General features: G+C 40.1%; 2 protein-coding genes across 2 annotated transcripts in view; one reads left to right on the top strand and one right to left on the bottom strand.

Annotated features, from left to right (window-relative positions):
• Window positions 1–7,030, bottom strand: part of LOC137999886 (uncharacterized) — a 7,766-nt gene extending 736 nt beyond the window's left edge. Inside the window, exons 1-3 of the mRNA XM_068845850.1 lie at window positions 6,698–7,030; window positions 5,092–5,682; window positions 1–1,835 (exon numbers count right to left, since the gene is read on the bottom strand). The exon at window positions 1–1,835 is cut by the window's left edge and continues 736 nt beyond it. Of these exons, the coding sequence (XP_068701951.1) occupies window positions 694–1,835; window positions 5,092–5,682; window positions 6,698–6,944 (1,980 nt within the window). The 5' untranslated portion in view covers window positions 6,945–7,030 and the 3' untranslated portion in view covers window positions 1–693. The remainder of the gene's footprint in view (window positions 1,836–5,091; window positions 5,683–6,697) is intronic.
• Window positions 7,031–9,434: 2,404 nt separating this feature from the next.
• The window catches only part of LOC137999910 (lysosome membrane protein 2-like), a 37,894-nt gene continuing 24,828 nt past the window's right edge, over window positions 9,435–22,500 (top strand). Inside the window, exons 1-8 of the mRNA XM_068845883.1 lie at window positions 9,435–9,669; window positions 15,053–15,213; window positions 15,641–15,794; window positions 16,431–16,658; window positions 18,855–18,946; window positions 20,801–20,850; window positions 21,214–21,283; window positions 21,867–22,045. Coding sequence (XP_068701984.1) covers window positions 9,523–9,669; window positions 15,053–15,213; window positions 15,641–15,794; window positions 16,431–16,658; window positions 18,855–18,946; window positions 20,801–20,850; window positions 21,214–21,283; window positions 21,867–22,045 — 1,081 coding nt within the window. The 5' untranslated portion in view covers window positions 9,435–9,522. The remainder of the gene's footprint in view (window positions 9,670–15,052; window positions 15,214–15,640; window positions 15,795–16,430; window positions 16,659–18,854; window positions 18,947–20,800; window positions 20,851–21,213; window positions 21,284–21,866; window positions 22,046–22,500) is intronic.

Raw genomic sequence — 22,500 nt, 5'->3', positions numbered from 1 at the left:
TTACAAGTCAGTTGAGGGAACGTGGAACTGGTAGCTCGTGTACGAGATGGGCAAGGCTTATTGGAAGCCGGAGGTTGTGATACAACTAGTGACTGCGAAGTGTAGGACGTCCCAGATGACTCAGAAGACGATGCGCAATCAGACAGTTCGGAAATGGACGGCTTTGTCGAACACAGTTATGAGAGCTTATGAGATATTGTTTGTCCCAGACACAAGTGGAAAGCATTTTAATACAAAGCAAGGATTGAATTCAGGTATATTAAAGCTTTTGATATAAATGTAGGTAGAAGGGGGGTGGTCATAAATATTGGGGGATCAGGTGGAGGGTTAGAGCTTAACTTGCGCTTGTTGGCAGGGGGACATTACGTAATATTTCTCTATACGAGACCCATTTTTGTCCCTCCCCCCTCCTGACAATTATCGTACATCCTCTAAGTTGCCCTGCCTCGCTTTGCCAAGGAAATGACAACTATTCCATGAGGGCACTTTGGATATGACTCAGTAGATTGATAAGAAGCGTTACTGAGTGTTTGGATGCGTAGAAATCTCGCTTTCAGCCACAAAATTTCATCTTGACAACACTTGGTGCATTTATGCCATACGTGAGGTGATAATCGATATTATTTGAGGTTATGGGGACACTATGAATGAATGTTTATTCGAGATTGAAAACCAATAATTTACAACTCTTGCTTAACCATAACATTTTAGTTTTCCTAACGTGTGATAACCTTCCTCGGATAAGGAATCCAAGTCTCCCAGTCTGATCTGTGAAACAGGCAATGCAGACTTGTCTGTTAGAAGACCACTATCCTCGCTCCAACCACTCCTGGTGGGGCAGTTACACTTTCTACCGCTGATGGAACACGAATTTGTGACTCCGCATGCGCACATTTGGTTGTAACCAGTAGCTCCGCCCCAGTACTCCATCCGTATCCCTCCACGTGACACCCACCAAGCATAGCGACTTTCAATGAAAGGAGAAAGAGGATTGCATTCATACTTGATTAACTGTTCACAATTTTGTGACACTCGAGTAAGCGCTGCTAGTTGAGCAGAATTGACGCCAACGTATGTCACATCCTTTCGGTAACACCCTGGCGTTCTAGACGTACATCCGGAATTAGAGTAAGTGACGTGGGTTCTGGTCTCACTGTCGTGACTGATAACTGTCACGCCAACCCCACCCTTGTCACGCATATCGCAATACACACTGAATGGCTTCACGCCTCCTTCACCATCAGGATCAATCACATAACTTCCCGAGCGCTTCCCCTTTATACTGCTGCAAGACACAGGCTTACGTGTACGCACTTCAACAACAGATGTCGTTTCAATCGAACGTTGAGCGTTTTTAGCGACGCAGATGTAAGACCCAGCATCACTGGGCGAAACATTCTCAAGATGCAAAGTTCCATTCGGGTAGCTCGGTATATAACTTCCAGGACGCTTTTGGCTCGTTGCTCTCCAAACAAGCTCGTGTTCACCCTGAGCTGTGCAATTAAGTTTCAAGTCGTTGTGCTCGTATACAATAACCTTCATTGGAGGCATGTGGGTAAATTTCAGTGTGTCAGTTACAGTCACCAATGCGACTGCGCTGTCCTGTCCCAATAGATTCCTTGCTGAACATGCGTATGTTCCTGCATCTGATTTGGTGACACTGCGTATAGTGAGTTTACCAACCGTTACCGCAGCGTTCTCTTCAGGTATGTGACTGAACGCTTTCCGCCAAGAGATGAGGGGTCTGGGCTGACCGATGGCTTTACAAAGAAGACTCACGCTGTGTCCTTCTTCAACTGTGGTAGGCACTGGCTTTTGTGTGATCCGGGGACGCACTGGAAATATTAGACACCAAAAAAACAAACATGACAACATTAACAAAGCCAACAGCTGAAAAAGAGAACAAGTAAGGGCTCTTTTGTCCAGAAATGCACGAACAGTTAGTTCCACAACCAATTTTGACATTTTGACAATTTTGAAGCATTTGCTACCTATTTCCGGCAATAACCTAAGGGTTAGCGTTCTTTTAATAAATTGAAATTTAATTGAAATTTATACCGCGCAGTTTCTATAAAAATATTCAACTGCTTAGAGTAAACGCAGCTGTTTGTCCATACTTGAGGAGCAGAATGTGAGGGACATTTTGTGACATCCAAGACACGAGTGATGTTGAAAGGGGACACTTCGTGACGCTTATTGAAATCCGTGTGCATCAAATTACGAGTAAAGTGGGCATGAGAGATAACGAGAACAAGGGTCAGTGCTGCTTTAGCTTTGGACAAAAGCGGACACATTGACAAAATATCGCAGGGAAGAAAGGAGACTAAAACCTTCCGAGTTAAGGATGAACAAGGACGAAAGTGTGGAGCCACCTGGAAAACTCCTCCTTGTTTCAGCAAGAGTGTTGTTATGGCATTGGTGGGCTCCTCAGCACAGTCACAAATGAATCTATTTTTAGAATACCCGTTCCCGCGAAAATCAGTTGTCATGTCCCTGAAAAAACATGGCAGAAGCAGTCACGCGTGACATGGCTTCTTCTGATTGGTTAAAATTCGCGGCCCTTTGTTTGTTTCGCTCGTAAAGTCTATCTAAAAATAAATCCATTTGAGACTGTGCTGGGGCAAGGCCACAAAGTGGAAGATCAACACTCTTATCTAATTCACATTTGGTTTCAGTTAAGAAGATAAGGTAAGATCTGACGACGGAGATGGTTGAGATACGCCGAGCGTAGAATCAGGAAAGGAACTAGAGACAAATCGGCGGCTCTGAAACACAGGTCACATTCCATAAGTCACTTGTTGCAGGTCATTGTGTTACCTTTTGGAAAGCAATGCTAACCCTCAATTTGGCTAACCCTAGGACTAAGGTTGGTTTTTAGGGCCTAGGGTTAGTCAAATTGAGGGTTTTGGGTTACTTTCAAAAAGGTAAAAGGATGACCTGCAACGAGTGAGCTGTGGAATATGACCTGTGTTTTAGACCCGCCGGAGACAAATCAGTTTTAAACAGCGAGTATGAGGAAACAAGTATTTTGTGTATTAGACTTGAAGGGTTACTCATACCTTTAAGAAGTAAACAAAGTTAAAAATTTGTTCCGTCTTTGAGAAAACTGTACACTGGATTGAAAATATGAGATGGAAATTGTTAACCCCAGTAGAGGAATAAAGAGATTTGAGGATACTTGGAAAAAGCCTGAGTGCTCCATTGCAGGAGTCGAACTTACGCCTTCCGATTACTGCTTCGGAAAGTCTTAGGTCGACTTTTACAAAGGAGCACTCGGATTTTTTCCGAATATGTCTTTCTATAACAAGAACACCCACGATTGGCGCCTAATCTGGCGGACCGAACCCGATACGACCTGATATGGCGGTCTCGCCATAGATCGTGACCTCACATTCTACTTTGCCGGAATAAAGGCAAACATCAACACAAAAGCGACAAAAGATGCACCCAAAAGTGTTCCTTAATAAATGATGTACTTGAATCAATGCCTAAGAGCACTGTTATATAAGTAGCATAAACAATGCAAACGGATTTCAGAGACCACCACTACCTGCTCGATTTTTCAACATCAAGAAAATGGCCGCCAATGGGCAATACTCGGTCTTGAAAAAGATGTCATGTCTTCAAAACTGAACATTTAACCGATTTTTTGCTGATTTTGGTCGCAGTTGTTTGTATAGGTAGCCGAAACTGGCACAGTATGACTGACAAGAAGTTTTTTTTGACAGACATGTGAGCACAATTTGCACAAATGTGTCGATGAAATTAAGTGTTTTTATGCGGCTACGGAACTTTATATCGACCAAACAAAGCTTATAATCTCTACATCTGCTTTATTGCCTCAACTGACGTATTGCCATAATGTAAGGCACTTCTGTGGAGCACCAGGTATCAGAAAAACAGCAGAATGCCAGCGAGTCAGAGCCAGAGGAACAATGCATTACAGCAACTAAGCTAATACATACACACAGTTTATGTTGAGCAAAAGAAAAAAAGTGCCTACAACCCCAAAAATTTTTTTTCGCCTAATTAAATTTTCTTATTGAGTTGGGAGAAATGCCGCAAAAATTTTTGAATTCGGTTGAAACCCGAATTTTTTATGAGTTTTTAAAGTTGGCTTTGTCAAGAACACGACCGAGCATACAGGAGAATGGGACTAGTGACGTCATTCCAGGCCATTGCAAGCGTCGATTCAGTGGCTCTCCAGTTGTTTCTATTGGTCTTTCGTCAAAAGAACTTTTAGTTGAGTCAACAAAATTTCGAATATTCAAACGTACTCATAATGTCGTCCAGCGATGCTAGCTATGTCTCTAGCTCGGACTCGGAGGCCGCAGAAACGGAGGTCGAGTACGACTATAGAGGTCGAGGGTTCATCAAACTCGAGCGAACACAAAACCTCAGATGATGAACCAGGAGATGCCTATGCGAATGAGCCGATGGCAGACGAAGAATGGCTGGCTCAATATGAAGAAGAAAGAAAAACGGAGGAGGAACTTGAAAAGAAGCTTGAGCACACAGCCGAGTACTTCGTGGGCTCCCAATGAGCACGCTTAGATTTTACGAAATGTACCCACTTCTTTTGTCGTTTTCGTTTCTCGGGTTCATCCGCCCCTTCAAAAGGTATAGGATGGAGCGATATACCTTCTGTCTTACTTGGTTGGTTATTACAACCGAAAATAACGCATTTATCTGGCATTGTCCCGCTTCTTGACTTTCAAAAGCCTTCAAGAGCGAAACGAACGTAGCGGTAGTTCTTGCCAAGGAAGCGATCAATGGCCTGGAATGACGTCACGAATAACGTTGCACCCAGACTCTTTTCAATGACTCTGTGGCTCGGTCGTGTTTTTAAAATGCGCTATTTTTCAGATCTTTAAAAAATTATAAAAAATCACGGTTTTAACCAAATTCAAAAATTTTTGCGACATTTCTCCCAACTCAATGAGAAGATTTAATGAGGCTAAAAAATTTTTTTGGGGTTATAGGCACTTTGAGCACTCCCCATAGGGACTTTTCAGGGCCAATGATATACAATCAACGAAACAACTGTAATCGCAACTGGCCGGAGGTCAGTACAATACAATATTTAGTTACCTTGAACAGTCAATGTGGCCGATGATGACGTCTCCCCGAGAATATTTCTTGCTTTGCAAGTGTACATTCCACTGTCGTGTGACGTCACATTCCTGATCACAAGGCTACCACGTGACTGCATTATCCGCTTTGTTGCGAGAAGACTGGAATTGTGCTTCAGCCAAGTGACCTCAGGTGTTGGGTTTCCTTTAACTTTGCATTGAAACGAGGCTGCGCCAGTTTCATTGACAACCAAGGACATCTGCGGGGCCACAATCTTAGGGGCTGAAATGGATTCCCCAGGATCACCCTTGGGTCCAGGAGGGCCCTGATCGCCTTGAGGGCCTGGAAGACCCTGTTCCCCTTGAGCCCCTTTCTCTCCTCTGAGCCCCTGTTTCCCTGGTGGTCCTTGTGGTCCGTGTTTGCCAGGAGGGCCCATATGACCAGGTCTACCCCGTCTGCCTTTAATGCTTTTTAGACAATGCATAGGGCAGGACAAGCTGCTCAAGGCCAGTTGTAACTCCTTCTTAATGTCATCTCGGCTGATAATTGTGCTCATGTTTGAGTTTCTGTTTTCATTTTCCAAGTGACGCTTGGAACGACCGTGTGTTTCTGCAAGAAATGATGCCGTCCTCGTTAAACTCTAACATCACAACACTAGTATACTTCTAAATAGATACTATAACTGCATTTTATATTCTGAGTGTGTCTTTCCGTTTGTTTGATGACATCTGGATTTCCCCATCAGAAGAAGATTGGTTCTCACACTTCTAAGCTCTGCAATCATTGGACATTAATAGAAATACACTGGGAATATCGCGCATACTAACGAATGTACAGGTATTTGTCTTATATTTAATGGACTCCGTGATCCTGTAACAACACGGAGTTCCTTGTCTTAATCTGATCCGTCATTCAAAATGTCACGTTTCATTCTAACTTTTCCCGTTGTTTATATTTGAAACCGAGCGAGTTTGGAATCCTCCCTAAGGTGGGACAAAACACACAAAAAAGACATGTTGCCATTTTAGAACTTTACGATCCGCTTTGGATTAACAACATTATGAACACGGCTTGCAATTAGGAATTTAAAATGTTCAATGATTCACAGTTACTTTCCAAAGAATCTATGGCAATGCATTGCTTCATGTGTCCTTTTAGTGATGTTTCATTATTTATGGGAAACCAAAGATACGAAATACGATCATATTATGCATGGTAAAGTCGGTAAAAGGTCAGCTAGCATATTTTTGGACCGGAAAGACAATGTACCATAATATAAGCTCGTGAATTGGATCTTCTTCCTTTAATGTTTGTTGCAGAGTACATTTTCCGCCAAAGTATCCGAACACATGATATTTCCGAAGCTTTTCAAAAGACACCAACACACTACCTAAAATTTATTACAGGGTTGTGGAGGCCACTACTAAAATATTGGGTGCCTTTGATTGACTTAGGGCTCACTGCACGAAGGGTATCATATCTCTTGGTCATTTCGATTCTTTGCGACAAACCATGATCGTTAATTTAGCAGTTTTCCTCCAAAAAAGGGAAGTTAATTACACAGCCTTCCATTTTACCAAGCCTTTCCCAGTACATTAAATTGCATCACTGATCGATTACTTACCAGCTTCACGCGAAGCCATTTGCAGTGAAGAGGAATCAATAGTCTTCCGATAAACGTTGGTCTGCAAGTCCATACTTATACTTGCCTCTATTTTTTGAGTCATGATTCGAAGCATTTGCCGATGAGCGTAGAGCTCAACCTCAACATGAATCAGACCCACGAAGCATACGGCAACACAAAGAAATAACGATGAGAACGCAACGGTGTTGGAGTTCATCTTCGATCTCTCCATTGTGGATAATATCATCCGAGTGAGTGATTGGCCAAAAATGAGCGTGCGATAAATATGCGCAGACTGGATTTGATTCTTTCAGCTGTACTCTGGCTGTCTTCCAAAAGATACGTCATAACCTATTGAAATTCTGAAGCAATATTATTTAAGACTTATTGAGTTCGACAGAAGGATCTGCTTCTTCTTTCTGCGTCGACCAAGCGAAAGGACAAAAAACGACCTTTGATAAAAAGCAAAAATAAAAGCCAGTACAACATTGACACATTTCACCAATTCTGTAGTGTTTATTCCTTATTTTTGGATAAATGTATTAGTAATTAGATAGTCTGTAATTAATGGTTGGCACTCAATAAACGTGATTATTTTTTGCCATATCACACCTATTTTAGTGGAATTACATTGGCTGCTTGTTAGATGCGTTTATATAATAACCCAAGTTATTCTCGCATTTTAATTGGTTCTTGCCTATGATCTATTAGAGGACAGACGCACGATTGACGTCACCATCAGCTTTTATGCGAATAAAGTTTAATTCTTTATTATATAAAACAAATAGATTCCATGTAGCCGTGGGTCTGTTCAGTAATAGATCACAGAAGACGTCAAAATGTGGTAAGAACATCAGTGACACACTCGGCTATCGCCTCGCGTGCCACTTTTTTGTTGTTACCACATTTTGACGTCATCTGTGATCTATTACTGAACAGACGCACGGCAACATGGAATCTATTTGTTAAATTGATTATAAAATACTATTAATCACATTTAAGGCTATAAATGGCTTAGCTCCACTGTATCTGTCTGATGAGTAAGTATTAAGTCTTCTACCTACATATTCATTAAGATCGAATGATAGTAAAATTCTTAGTGTACCACCAGTTAAGGGAAAGAAAACATTAGGTGATAGGTCTTTTATGCTGGCTGCACCTATAAGTTATGGAACGACTTACCCAGAGACTTGCGTTTAGTTGACAATATAAATAGTTTAAGAAACAACTTAAGACACATCTGTTCAAATTAGCCTATAGGGTCCTATAGTCTCTAGCTTCATTACGTATGATTTTAAATATTTATTATTATTATTATTATTATTATTATTATTAATTTTATAATTTTATATATAGAAATTATTATATATATTTTAATTGATTTATAGGAATTTATTATTTATTATATTAGTTTCTTTTGATTTCTTTTGATTTATTTTTAGCTGCATATAAAGCGTGTATAACTTGTATAGATATATGCGCTATCGAAACCAATAAATTATTATTATTATTATTATTATTATTATTATACTATTGAGTCATTGAAAATTTTGCATCGCTGTTTTCAAAGAACTTTCTCAATGCAAAGCAATTTGTGACGTCAACCCTGTGTTGAACCCATTCCCCCTCAGTTATGGATCAAAGTTTGACCGCTTTTCCCGTCTTTCAAGGCCAATAAAAAAGTGAAATTTCGAAAACAACACGATGTATTTGGGACGATTTCTGAGAATAAATAAAGTGGAAAAAGTTTGTCGAGGTGATAGGTTTTAAATGTATCCATGCGATGTATTTAGTTTTTTTACAATTAATTGGGGACACAACAGACCAAGAAAAATATACAAATAAAAGATTAAATAATATATACAATTGTGAAATATATGATATCAAATGAACATGTACAAAGTAAGACGATAGATGTATAAATGATTAGTGTCTAAGGCCATCCTCTTGTTCTTTTCCTCCGTTTAGCGTCGTCCAAATGTTTTTTTTTTTTTTTTGCCAAATTTTCAAAAAATAAAAATAAAAGTAAACCATTTTTATGTCGCATAAGAGTTTCGGTGGTTGATCCTTTTTCCCACGTTGTCTTAATCTTACAGTAACATCAACCAACTTTTCCGCCATATTGATTTTTGGATTCATTTCTTGTGGTTTCCCAGGCTCCGCAGCAACAACCCACTTTCATAAATGGCGACTCCTTTATGTTCTTTTGTATTTATGTTAATTGGGCCTACTGCCCTCATTTGAAACAAATGTTCTTTTGAAATTTGCTCGTCATAGCAAGGCTAGGAAGGCTTATTAGCATTAAAACAAAATAATATTTGAATTGGCCGCCATTATGAAAGAGGTCTATGATGCTTGGGTACCAAGTAGGAGGAGGGCTGTTTACACGCTACTCTTTAATAGGTTTTCGGATTTTTGTCAAAGTACAATTGTTGCCACAAGGCTGAAGACAACAATGCTTCAGAGAAAGATGCCAAATTAGTTTGCATTTTTGCCTTTACAGTGAACCATGAATGCATAAATCCCCTAAAAGAGTCACTGTGTTGACTCCGTCTTTATCTTAGTAGGGGACGAATTCCACCTCAACAATTTCTTTCAATTAACTTTGTGTTGAATTCTTAAAGATCTTTGATCCACGGAACGAATGTTGTCTTGTCCAAATGTTTGTCACGAGAAATGCAACGTCAACTCTGCCGAGAAATCACGAGACAAACGACAACCGAATCACGAAGCTGATCAAAAAGCCCCTTGATTCGCATGGCAATGCATTGATACTAAAAATCTTCCTAGAGCTTACATCTTTCTGTGACTACTTTCGGTTTGAAATGTCTTCTAACCGTTGTTGTGGTTGTTGTTCTCGAAAATCTCTGACCTGCTTTTTCGCTCTTTCTGGAATTGTTCTTCTCATTCTTGGCTTAACGTTTAATATTGGCGAAGTTCTTCAAAAATGGATTCAGAAAAACATAGATGAGGTAGGTTTGAAGGGGAAAACAGTGTCAAAGTTGAGGCATAATTTATTTACCGGCCCGTTTGGCTCAGCAGGATAGCGAAACGAGACATGAGCAAGTGCAGTTTTTGTAGTGTAGGAAATTTCAAGGGAGAGAATCGAAGCATAATTAATTATGAGCGTTTGCGGGTGATTTGACATTTGCTTGCCCGTCTGGCTATTTTGGCTTGACAGGGTGATAAAAGAAGAAGCTACGGGATCGATATCTGCTATAGTTTGTAATTATTATTTTAAATGGAATGAAACATATTGCCTAGTTCACGGGTAATGCCGTAACAGTGCCTTCTTGTACAGTTGTTTCCGGTTCCGGTCAAACTCGGAGGTCGTCAGCACCTGACGAGCTCCTGATATCTGTGATGAAAGTGAGCCTCTCGATATTGATTTTGTTATGCAAGCGTGGTAAGTGGCCTTCATTCTTTAATGTAGCCTTAAGCTATAACCACGCCATTGAAGTCAAAGTCCTCTGCTGTTTTTTTTTTTTTTTCACGCGAAAATCACTTCGGAATACCATGTTCCTTCTGATGCACTTTGCCACGTGTGTCACCTTTTTCGTGCCACGTGCGTCACGCATTTAAAACCATGTAGTTCAGTTTTCTTTCAGAATATTTGATTAAATGAGGAAAAATGATGGTGCTACACGTTCGGCACGCATTCTAAGACTTTTTCTCTTGTCCTCGGCAAGTGCTTTAAATGACCACATTTAGGGTTATTTTGGAGCTGAAGTTGAACGTTCTTATATTTTTGCGATTTGAGTCTGAAAACGTTCTTAATGTTGTTAATGTGGTATTCTAAGTTCGAAAACAGACTGAGTTATTCTGCAGTGTATATTGCAATAAGGAAACCACATTATTAATGTTAAAAAACGTCCCTGAGCTTAAGTATTTGAGTTAATTGTCCTCCTGTTCATAGTTCGTATAGATGGACTGATAATGAAACTCTTGAATATTCAAAAGGGAGAACAGTGACGTCGCGTTTCATATTAACTTCACCGCGACCATGCACAATCTTTTGTCCTTAGTTTACATCTGAGTTTTGAATAAATTAATCGTAACTTCTGATTGGCTCTTTTTTAGAAAAAAAGGGTCTGGTTTGTGCGTGGTCAGGGCCAAAACAGCGAGCAAAAACATAAAACAAAGAAACATGTCTAGTTTCCTAACCATCTCCATATGATAACTATGCCCTGAACATTAGACTACAGTTTTACATCATTTCTTTTGCCTTTACTTATTAATTATATTACTCACAAAAACAAAACGAAGCAAAATAACACAAATGAGCAAATTAAGGTGGCTTACTACAGTTATCCGAAGAAAAAATATCAAAATTTTGAAATCTGTGAAATTAAAGCAAAATGATGTCTCTTGTGAAGTGTTGGTCACTGCAATTGATGTAAAATGTAATTTTACCTAACACATAAATACAAATCAGGGGAAAACGCTTAATATAGTGACGGACTTAAGGTGGCTTACTACAGTTTTCCGAAGAAAAAGATCAAGGTTTTGGAATCTGTGAAATTAAAGCAACAGGAAGTCTCTTCTGAAGTGTTAGTCACTGCAATTGATGCAAAATGTACTTTTACCGAACAAATAAATGCAAATCAGGGGATAAAAGAAGAAGCCATTCTAAACATAGTTACCGACCTCCTGGAGTGGGACTGGAAACTAGACACTTCACTTCAAAGGCTTTTTTCTCGAAAACCAGCCGTGCAACCCCACCTCAAAAATTCAGGATTTCCGAAAGCGAGACAAACATTTTTCCAAAATGTTCTATCAGACAGGTTTTCAGTTATTATTAAAATAGACGAAAATCGACGTTTTTGTCATTTGTGAAAAACCTGTCTGGCAGATTTATCTATTTATTTCTCTGCATAATTATTTTTCTCGCTTTCGGAAATCCTGAAATTTTGAGGTGGGGTTGTACGGCTGGTTTTCGAGAAAAGAGCCTTTGAAGTGTCTAGTTTGCAGTCCCCCCTCCAAGAGCTCGGTCACTATGTTTAGCATTTTACCCTGATTTGCATTTATTTGTTCGGTAAAATTACATTTTACATCAATTGCAGTGATTAACACTCCAGAAGAGAGTTCCTGTTGCTTTAATTTCACAGATTCCAAAACCTTGATCTTTTTCTTCGGAAAACTGTAGTAAGCCACCTTAAGACGTTCTAAACTGACTGTCAGCTTGGGTATGGTCATAGTATGTTCTTAAAATTCCATTTAATCTCAGCCTTAACGGTTCTTATAAAAAAGAAAAGTATAGCATATTAGCAATTTAATTATCACAAAAATGATTGATTTCGCAAAGAGAAGAATTACCATCAGTAACATGACTCCTTGTCACTGAACGCCATTTTCCTCTAACGTTAAAGACTGCATACACAATTTGCTACATCCTTATCATGACAGAGAATCACAAGAAAACAGGACAAGAAAGACAAAAAAACCTGATTTCAGGAACCAAGAGGTTGTGGCAGGAGCCCATTACCCGGAGCCTCCATCTTCTATATTAACCTTCTGAGTCAACCCTGTCCCGTATCTTTTTATTTCTAGAAGCACCTCCTAGGGAACTTTTCGTGGGGTGTTCTCACAATAGCCAATCATAAGAGGCCTATGGTCATCCTCTGATTACGTCACATGCAGAACACCCGAAACACGAGGGTATTTCAAAATGTGTCAGCAGCTCTTTCCTTGCAGAGAAGCCCTTACCGCTAAAAGCGATTCGTTCTAGCATGCTGCTTCCCGTGACTTCGCCGTTACCCTGGTATGGGAAGGGGGGAGGGGCATAGTGCTACCACTTGCCCAAGGTGGGCTCCCAGACTAGTGGAGGGATGGAGATGTCTTACTTCTCCATTGTGTGCCGCTCCCTGGAGGTGAGGGGTGGGGCGCCACGACCCACTGCCCATAAAAAATATAGCAGTTTAAAAAGAAAAAGACACCCGAGACAGTGTTGACTCAAGGGTACAATACTTATGGAAGCTCCCCGTAATAGGTTCCTGCTGATATTGAACAACGTTTTTTTTCTAAATATGTTGCGAAGTTGGACAATTTTGGATGCAAAGTAAAAGATTTCCTGTGGAAATAATACTATACTACTGTGCCATAAGTGGATTCAACTCACGTTGGCTTGACTTCAGTCAAGTTACTATGTAAATACTTCATGCCAAGTAAGTCAGTGAGTCAGTACTAGTGAGTCATTCATTCATTCATTTTATTTCCTACATTTCATAAGAATTACAAGGGTATTAAAAGACTCACCATGCAAAAACAATGGGTGATGCAGCAGCTCTCGCTACACTCGCCAAAAACAAAATTCTAAACAATTAAAACAATGACTATGATAAAAAAATTCACTTCCTTTTTTTCATAGATTTTGAAAGCGTGTTTGCTTGACACCTGACTGGCAAAATTTTAAGCTTAGAATTTTATCCAAAGGCTGTTATTGTTGAGCGCAAGTTTAGGATTTCACAGTCCGCCATTATTCACGTTCAAGACTGACCGACTGGACCTCACAGGGTTGGATCGAGGATAAGATGACGTCAAAGGCTCACTAGCTTAAAATTGCAGCGTGCAAACGCAGCTTATAAGACATGCAAAGCGCGAGTTGAAAAGTCTGAAAGCTCGAAACTCCCGTGCTGCATATTAATTTAAGCGCGTGTACACGCATTGCATTTTTAAACTAGTGCGCCTTTAAAATCATCTTATCCTCGATCCAGCTCTCTCAAGATTTTAAAGTTAGTAATGGCGGACCATTAATTAGGAAAATTGCAAAATAAACAGGTGTCTTTTTGAAATGAAGGCTTAAAACTTCGGTCACTTAGTGTTCAGTTAACGTAGTTTTAAAATACAAAGAAAAAGTGTAATTGATTTTTGGTCATAGGGCCTCTTTACACGAGCCCGAGTTGCTTTTTACCCCGGGTTGAATCACCGCGGCAGGTAACCCTTTTGCAGTCAAATGTTTATAAGCGTTTACATGAAAACAGTAGTCAAACAGGGTCAGCCCCCCTTGCCGGGTAACCCTTCTCAAGACTCGGGTTGACCCGGCTAGAAGGGTTGAAATTTCTTCAATTTCTTCATGTAAACACTGGCGTATCTGACCCGGGATTGTTTGAACATCACTTTTTTTGCGGTTGAGCGTTCTCGTCCATGCGCAGCCTGTACCAAAATGGTGGAGGCGAATGGGCATGAAGTGGAAAAAAGAACAAGTTGGCAATGGAATCACTCAATGACTGGACAACTTATTGCGAAATTAAAAGAATTTAAAAACGAGATGAACTATCAAAATATAGACTTTAACAAGGACGTCGTTACTATGTACTCGAAGTTACGAGAGAGAATGGCTGAACGGTTTCCTGACAGTTTTGGTCGTGTTCAATTTGTCAGCCACGAATTGATGATTCTGGTGATTGCATGGTTCGTCCGCCATCTTCCTCACTGACAAGTAGTCACCAGCCCTTTCAACCCAGCGAAAAGGGAACTGACCTGGGTCAGCCGAGAATGACCCAACCCTCACCCAGCCCGGGCTAGTGTAAACGTAATATTCGACGCTGAACTGACTTGGGTCGGTGTCCAGCCCGGACTCGTGTAAAGAGGCCCTATAAGCAGTTTAAAAGTAATCATAAGAGTTGCTTACAATACCAAAGAATAGCAGGATACGAGAACTGCTACACTAGTCATATGCACTTTGAAGAAAATTACATTATCAAGATAAAAAGAGTATAATTACAATAAACAGAGGAAGCGAGAACGGAGCACATATTTAGAGGATAGTAAACAATAGAAGCAGTAATTAATACTAGCAAAATATTTGTGGAGGAGAGATATTTTAAATAATTGCTTATATTGGCATTCTACGTATAGATAGAGGAATAGAGCGGTTTTCAAATGATTTTCGGAAAAACCAAAACTAAAGTAATTACTTTGGCCAATCAAAATCAAGGACGGAGACAACCAAACCAATCAAAACTCGAAGTAATTACACGTAGCCGACACAAAGCGCGGAAAAATGTGCACGCGCGAGCCACGAGTGGTTTTGGTTTCACTTGTGTTTGGTTGAAAAAGCGGCGCGAAAACTTTGAACCTATCACCGAGTGAAGTAATGCAAAACCAAATTAATTCACCAATTACTTTCAACACTCAATTGAAAACCCCTCTATCATTCCAGTAATAATATCCAAGAATTGTTGCCGCCAAGTTAACATGAAGCACGTTGACACTGTTCCGGCGTTTTTTTAATGTTCCAGAGTTTCAAGCAGGTAGTTTAGCCTAGCTAATGAAGAGGGGAGATTAGCATCACGTCGAAAAACATGAATTTGTTTGCAAAATCGTTTCAGGTTCTTTATTTCTTTCTTTTTCTAGGAAGTACAATTAAAAGCTGACAGTTTAGCTTTCAAAGAATGGAAGAACACATCCGTGCCTGTTTACATGAAAGTTTTTGTATTTAATGTGACAAATCCTGATGAGGTGATGAAAGGAGAATCAATTCCAAATGTAACACAGATAGGTCCATACTCCTATAGGTAAGTATCGCAATCTTGCTTTTTACTGCATAAAAGTGGTACTTCGTGTCTCGTTAAGTTCGAAAGAACACTGAAGAGGGAGCCTGGTTTAGACACTGCTTATCCAACCCGCCTGGGCCCTATTTTTTATCGTGTTTATAACTACAAACGAAGAGGCAAAAAAATAAATTAGCCACTTTTTTTCAACATTGGGCATAGTGCATTTGAAAATTATACCAAAATCATGAGCTCGTGAGCTTGTGCCAAACCTCAATATGGATCCGTCTTGGATACTTTCACCTTGTGTTGTCTGGACCAAAAAACAATGGGGTGGGATGGGAAGTGTAATTCCTTTTTCAAGCATTGTTGCGTTCCGAACCCGGCCTCTGAATAAAAGGAACTTGCGTATTTCCATATTTTAATGTTTTCTTTTCAAACTCATTTACAGAGAGCTTAGATCTAATGAGGTGCTAGATTGGAATTCGGATAAAAGCGTCGTCACGTTCATGCCAAACAGAACGTATGTTTTTGACACAGAGACGTCATGTGCTGGCTGTGATGACCAAATTGACTCTTTTGTCACCGTTAATATCCCGCTCCTGGTATGTATATACCTAAAAATGGCAGCTACTCCTCCCTGCAATCCCTTAGTCTTTTTCAAATAAGGAATTTTACCAGACGGCCTTAACTCCTGGTATATTTTTGTCATCTTTATTCATCCATTCCATCCATTTGAGGAGCACTGACAGAGGACGTGGTGTAAAGGGCGCACCTTCTTTTTCCATGCATTGATAACAGTTTTGTTACTAAAGGAACTACCGACGTTAAATAAAGTGACTTTACACTTTACCTTTACCATTTATTCATATAAGTAGTAATAATGACACTTTAAGAGGTAGAACGGCCCCGAAGAAATTTGTACGTTTACTCGATCTTTACAATATGGGCACCAGTAAAGGTTCGCACAATTAGTTATCCTGTATAGAAATATTTTTTGAATGAAAATACTTTCCAGATTTTCTATGTCGTATTAGAACAGCATTAATATCAGATTCGAATGTATACTGATTTTAACTTGATATAATGCCATTTTTAAATAAAAGTATCCATCCATCCACCCATTCATTCACTCACTCACTCACTCACTCACTCACTCACTCACTCACTCACTCACTCACTCACTCACTCACTCACTCATTTTACATCACTCTCAATGATGTTCTCTGTCTTTTGCCCAGGCTGTGGCGTTGAAGGTGAAAAATACTAACCTGACGAATTACCCAAACTGCTTGAAATTGCTTCAGTTTACTGCTACTGGCTGGAATGTCAAGTTGTTCCAACGCAAGAATGTGCATGAACTGATTTGGGGATATACGGACGTTCTGCTCGGAACATTAGTCAGTTTCAAAACAAAAGAATGTCCCAGCAGTGCTACAGAAGGCGCATCATCGTTTGTACAACTGCAGGTGTGTGGCACAGTCAAATTAACTTTTCAAAAGCCTGAGCCGGCAGACACGGGCAATCTCAAGGGGCCAGACACTTCGTGACGCTCATTTCTGGCCAAATCTGCTCAAGGGAGTTTTAAGTGCTTAACCGTTTAATGGTGTTTTTTCCAAAACATTGCAATTGTCTGCATTGAGTTGCAAAATGTTTCTTTCAAAGACACCGAAAGTTGAAAACGAAGTATACCGTAGTTTTTCAGATACAAGGCGCACTCGGGTATATGGCATTTATGTCGCAAACTGAAAATCTCATCAAAATACTCGGTTATAAGATGCATCTCAAACAGGTTCAACTCATCCCTAGCTTATGCACAGGCCTCCCACACTCGGATTTTTATGGGAATCTCGATAACAAACTGAAAAAGAGATTTACACGCAAAAGTTCTCACTAAAAAAGCTGTACTTTATTGTCGTGGTCACTTTTAAGCGACTTCTCAAATTCCCTGGTTGTCACTCGAACCTAAATAAAGGAAAGGCAGGAAAGTAATTTCTAGCTTACCTCACATCTCACCGATCAAAGCACACTTCTCCGACATCAGTCACTCTCAAACTCCTGCGATGGCCGCACGGATAAATTTACTTCTCTTTGACCAAGTTTTAAGGTCCAGCGAGTATCCATTGCTGAGAAACAGCGAAAAACATTCGAATTTTCACAATCCTTGGAGGCTCACAACGAATTCGGACACGACTGGTCAACCGTTCACTTATTTGCGTCACGTGCATGACTTTTGAAACCCAATGAAAACTTAGATGAAAACCACACGTGTTTTGGATATCATATCCAAAGCAGACGTTGCTTTTATCTGTTTCCTCATTGGATATCAAGATTTACGTATCAAAACAAAAGAAATTAAGTCAAAGAACAGCGTTTTTAATAACTCATTTTCCACTGTTTACAACAATGTTTATATCAAAATTAGTAAAGGAAGCAGAATTAAAACATGCACAACTGTTTGAGACATGCTTCGTGTTTCATCATCGGTTCCAAACACTTAGAAACAATAAAACCATTTCATTTAGTTTCTCGCTGTTTGGAACCTATGATGAAACACTCGAACTCGTTGTTGATATATTACTTAATCTAAATTTCACCAAACCGCCTGCTATGCAGGTTAGCTGTAAGACGCACCTTGAGTTTAGATCACATTTGAGGCCAACAAGCAATTTCTCAGAGAAAAATTCTGCGCCTTCTTAACGAAAAACTAGGTAAGTGGATCTAAGACGGAGCACTGAGGATGGATTCAGTGAGGGGTTTACGTCACAAACTACTTTGCATTGGAAAGTAGTTTGAGTGCTGTTGGAACTACTCCCCTTCATTGCTTGGTTATGTATGAAATTTAAGCTTCTTGTTTCATCTAATCTCTCAAAGCCCAATAACAGGGAGAGTTTTCTGGAAGGAAAAAAACCTTCTAAAGCAACCAAATTGCAGAGAGCTAATTAAGCGAAGGAGCTTGTTAAGTTGATGGGCACTTTTGAGCAGCTAAGGCGGACCACACGATGTCCAGGAAAAAGGCTCCATAAGTGCAATGTGGTGCTGTTGTCATCATCCTGCGATTATTCCTTGTTGTTCTAAGAGTAAAACTGGTATAAGGGGTATAGATGCACGTTTGGAGTGAAAATTGAAAATAAATCAATGATTATTTCACGTGGGGCGTTCGTTGCTTGGACTAGAACGGCAAAGAAATATATGAGAGGCTTTCGGAGCCATACCTTTTCTCATGAGACCTATTGCTTTGTGGCTTATTTCGCTTCCTATTGCATGCACGCACACAACCGCGGCAGCCATAGCTCCAAAGCTATTTCTCGAAACGATGCTGCCATGCTGTATCCTGATTTTTGTCAGTTTTCAAGAGAAAACTAAGATTATATAAATACAGAAAGACCGAGGTTCTACCCGGCCCTCTGTGTGAAATCATGTTCAGATTAGCTTGAGATGAAAGGCAATCACGGGAAGAAATGCACCCAAGACCTCTGCACGAGGAGCTTTGGTGGGAAGCAAGAGCTCTTACCACTACGAAAAGCATTAATCTCTTTCTATTTACAAAGCTTTCATCGCTCTTCCATCCTTCCATAGCGTAAAAAGTAAATGAATTGTACGGTACGCTTTTCAAGTTTTTAATTAATGATCTTACCTTGACTGCTTATTTATCTTTTTGTTAGTATAACAACACTTATTATGGAATCAGCGCAGTAAATACTGGACAAGACGACATACAGAAAGTAGGGCAGTTTACTATGTGGAGAAATCAACGGTAGGTAATCAGATAGATATTATGTACTTATTGACTGAGTGGGAGGGCCGGACGCGAAAATATTTGGCCCCAGGTCATGGCGTACGGACCGAGCGCCATGACCGAGGGCCAAATATTCGCTCGGTACTCAGTCAATAAGCATTTTATCATATGGGCTCTTAACACTATTTATGAGCACTCAGGAGATGAAGTTAGGACAAAATAAAAACAAAAATCTGCACAGAGAATTTATCGAATATGTTGTTTGCATTTGCTTTTCTAGCTGTAAATTACTTGGATGTTTAAAAGCGACGAAATCCCCTAAAATTGCATCGCACGGAGCAGTACGTGTTCCTAGTAGGGCCGTACAGCTTTTTACGGCCCTGCTCGCGCTAATGCGTACGGCCCTCATACGAGAATTTTCCCAATAGTTTTGTAATGAAAGCGCGCGGGGCCGTACGGGACATATGATAAAAACAATTATTCGATGAGCCCACGTATGTGTCTTGGGAAAGACACTTTACTCTCACGGTGCTTCTGTTCAAATGTATATAAATGGGTACCCGCGAATTTAATACTGGGGGTAACCCTGCGATGGACTATCATAGTCGCTTCATGCTACAGTAACCGGAGATAACCGCCGGCCTGATGGCCTTCTAGGCTCGTATAAAGCAGACTTTAACTTTTTATCACGCATGTGATAAGGTAAATAGCGAAGAAAGCGCATACCTTTCAGCTTGCAACATTTGGCGCCGTCATACGGGATTTGTAAGGGCTTATAATGTTCAAAACGCTGGAAACGTTATATCTGAGGATAAAAATTCAATACGGCGTTGTAGGCATACTCGGCTAAATGTCGGCAGGACAAAGAAGATGTGTGAAACAGTTCCTCGTGGTTCAATTCCCTTTCCTCGGAAGACTACCCATCAATACCAGATTATGAATTTATTGACTGAGTGGGAGGGCCGGACGGGAAAATATTTGGCCCGAGGTCAAGGAGTACGCCATGACCGATGGGCAAAAAATTTTTCCTGTCCGGCCCGACCTAAACTCAGTCAATAAGCATTTTATCATATCGACTCTTTACACTATTCATGAGCACTCAGAAGACGAATTTTGGACAAAATAAGTAACAAAATTTTGCATAGAAAATTTATCTGATATGTTGTGTGCATTTGCTTTCCAGCTGTAAAATTGCATCGCACGGAGCAGTACGTGTTCCTAGTAGGGTCGTACGGCTTTTTCCGGCCCTGCTCGCGCTAATGCGTACGGTGCTCATACGCGGGGATTTTCCCAATAGTTTTACAATAGAAGCGCGCGCGGGGCCGTACCGTAGCCATATGATAAACAATTATATTTAATAACGAAGTGTTTTTGTAAGAAGGTTCCTTTAACAAACGCTCGCGATTATTAATTCTTATTCAAAACGGTAAATGCCACAATATAAAGGCCTCCAAAAACATCTGTCGCAAGGGATTTATTTATTTATTTATTTATTTATTTTGCCCACGAGATCTATGAAAGTGGTTATTTTGTCAAGTAGAGGTCAAATTAATGCGATCATGACAATTCATAGTACTCACATATTTATGGCCCCAAAAGGTTGCAGTGTATTCTTTTATTGAGATTGAATTGAGGCAGGGTGTTATTTTCATTTGATTACCAAATGGATTGTAGGGCCTTGCTTCCTGTCCGTGTATTTTTAACCGTCGTTTCGAGTGCTCGAAAATTCTCTTTCAACGCCTCTTTTGGAAAACCTCATTTACAATCTAGCTCTAAGAACCGAAAAGGCACGATTTGTGTTTATTCAGGCACTCTAAAATAAAAACTTCATTGGACATTTTTTCACCGGGTTTGTTCTTATTTACACTGCAGCCATTTAACTTGGTGGAGTGACCAGTTTGCCAACATGATCAATGGCACAGGCAAGTAACTAAAACGACTACCTTACCTGGCACGGTCTGCGTTTGTACGGGGGGGGGGGACGGGCTGTCAAGAGGAGAGGGGTGCTGTATCTGTTGGTACGACTTCTGAGAACATTTAACTAAACTTAAAGCTGGCTCTTTGCGAACTTTATCAACGCGTTGATGTGTCAAGTTACAAAGTGGGGAAACGCAGAGGTAGGGGAGGAGTGGCCAACTTTTACTTCAGAAATTAAGACAGTAGTTGCGCGTTTGCCTTAGGGTGACAGCATTCGAAGGATCTTTCAAAGAAAATTGTGTTTCTCTTATACTTCAGTTATTATGATCAGGAGTCATGCTTCATTGCTTGATTCTTTATTCCTGTAGATGGAACTCAGTTCGCACCAAGCATTAAAAAGGAGGACGCCTTGTATGTCTTTTCACCCGATATCTGCAGGTATGCACTACTAGACTCTTAGGTATAATGTAGATTTGAACACTGCCCTGGTTTCAGATTGCTTTCAAATTACTTTCAGGCTCAATTCAACCGATTCATCCAATTCCACGATCATAAAAGTAACCCGGTTTGCTTCAAACTGTTCTAAAGTTCTTAAATTAAGAAGAAAGAACTCGTATGTTGCCCAAAATGTAAAAAAAGTGCTTTAAAAAAGGCCTAAAACGGAAACCACATGTTTGAATGGCTGCGAGGAACAGTATTTCGTCGGAAAGGTGTTTTAAATATCATGGACAGTCTGAGAAAAACGATAACTTCAGATGAGCTATGAGAGTTGAAGTCTCCGAGTTATAAGTTCCTGGCGTTTTGCGTCCTCTGACAAAATTCCATTTTATTTGTTCAAGCTGAAGCCTTGTTGGCCCATGCTATGAAAAAAAATCAATGATTAGACATTGAAAAATCCGATAGCAAACTAGCTCGTGATAAATACCCCATTCAAACAGTTAGGATTCCGGGAAAAGTCATGAAGCATTTTAAGCATTTTTTTTCGCCTCTTATTTGTTTATTTTCTCTTTTAAATTCTCAGATCGATGAGCTTCAAGTATGAATCAACAGTTCGTTTTAAACAAATCGAACTTTTTCGCTTTTTAATGCCAAGAGATGCTTTGAAAAGTGGAGATATTTATCCACCAAATAAGGGATTCTGTGTTGCTCCAGGATGTTTGCCTAGCGGCCTGATGAATATTAGCCTCTGCAAACCAATGAGTAAGTCATTCTTACTCTTACCCAGTCGTAAAGCATAGCAACCTTCGAGTGCAAGGAAACTATGATGTGCTGATTATTTGAGATGTAGCCGTTTGCCCATAAAAAAAAAATTCCCAGCAGAGTCACGCCATTAGGGAATTATGACACGTGGGTGGTTTATTAACCTTTATTGAAAAATCTATTGTACGCAATAACTGAGTTACGTCCGTTTCCAGATTTTCTTTTAGAAAGAGAGTTAGCTTTAATTGAAAAGTAGCACTGGAAGATTTGAAGTACCCTAAAAGGAACTGCTTTGTAAAAACTAACCTGGTGATCTGGCTGCATGCGTTAATTAAGGCCTTCCTCCCCCTTTAAGTCTGTGAAAGTTCGACCGGCTCAATTAGTTTCCATTTTAAGGTCAAATTGTATATGAGAGATTGGGGGAGCCAATCAGAAGCCTAGGAAGGCACCGCGCA

The sequence above is a fragment of the Montipora foliosa genome, chromosome 4 (assembly GCF_036669935.1).
Source record: "Montipora foliosa isolate CH-2021 chromosome 4, ASM3666993v2, whole genome shotgun sequence".
Lineage (NCBI taxonomy): Eukaryota > Metazoa > Cnidaria > Anthozoa > Scleractinia > Acroporidae > Montipora > Montipora foliosa.
Note: the sequence above shows the minus strand (reverse complement) of the source record. Positions and strands in the feature narration are given on the sequence as shown.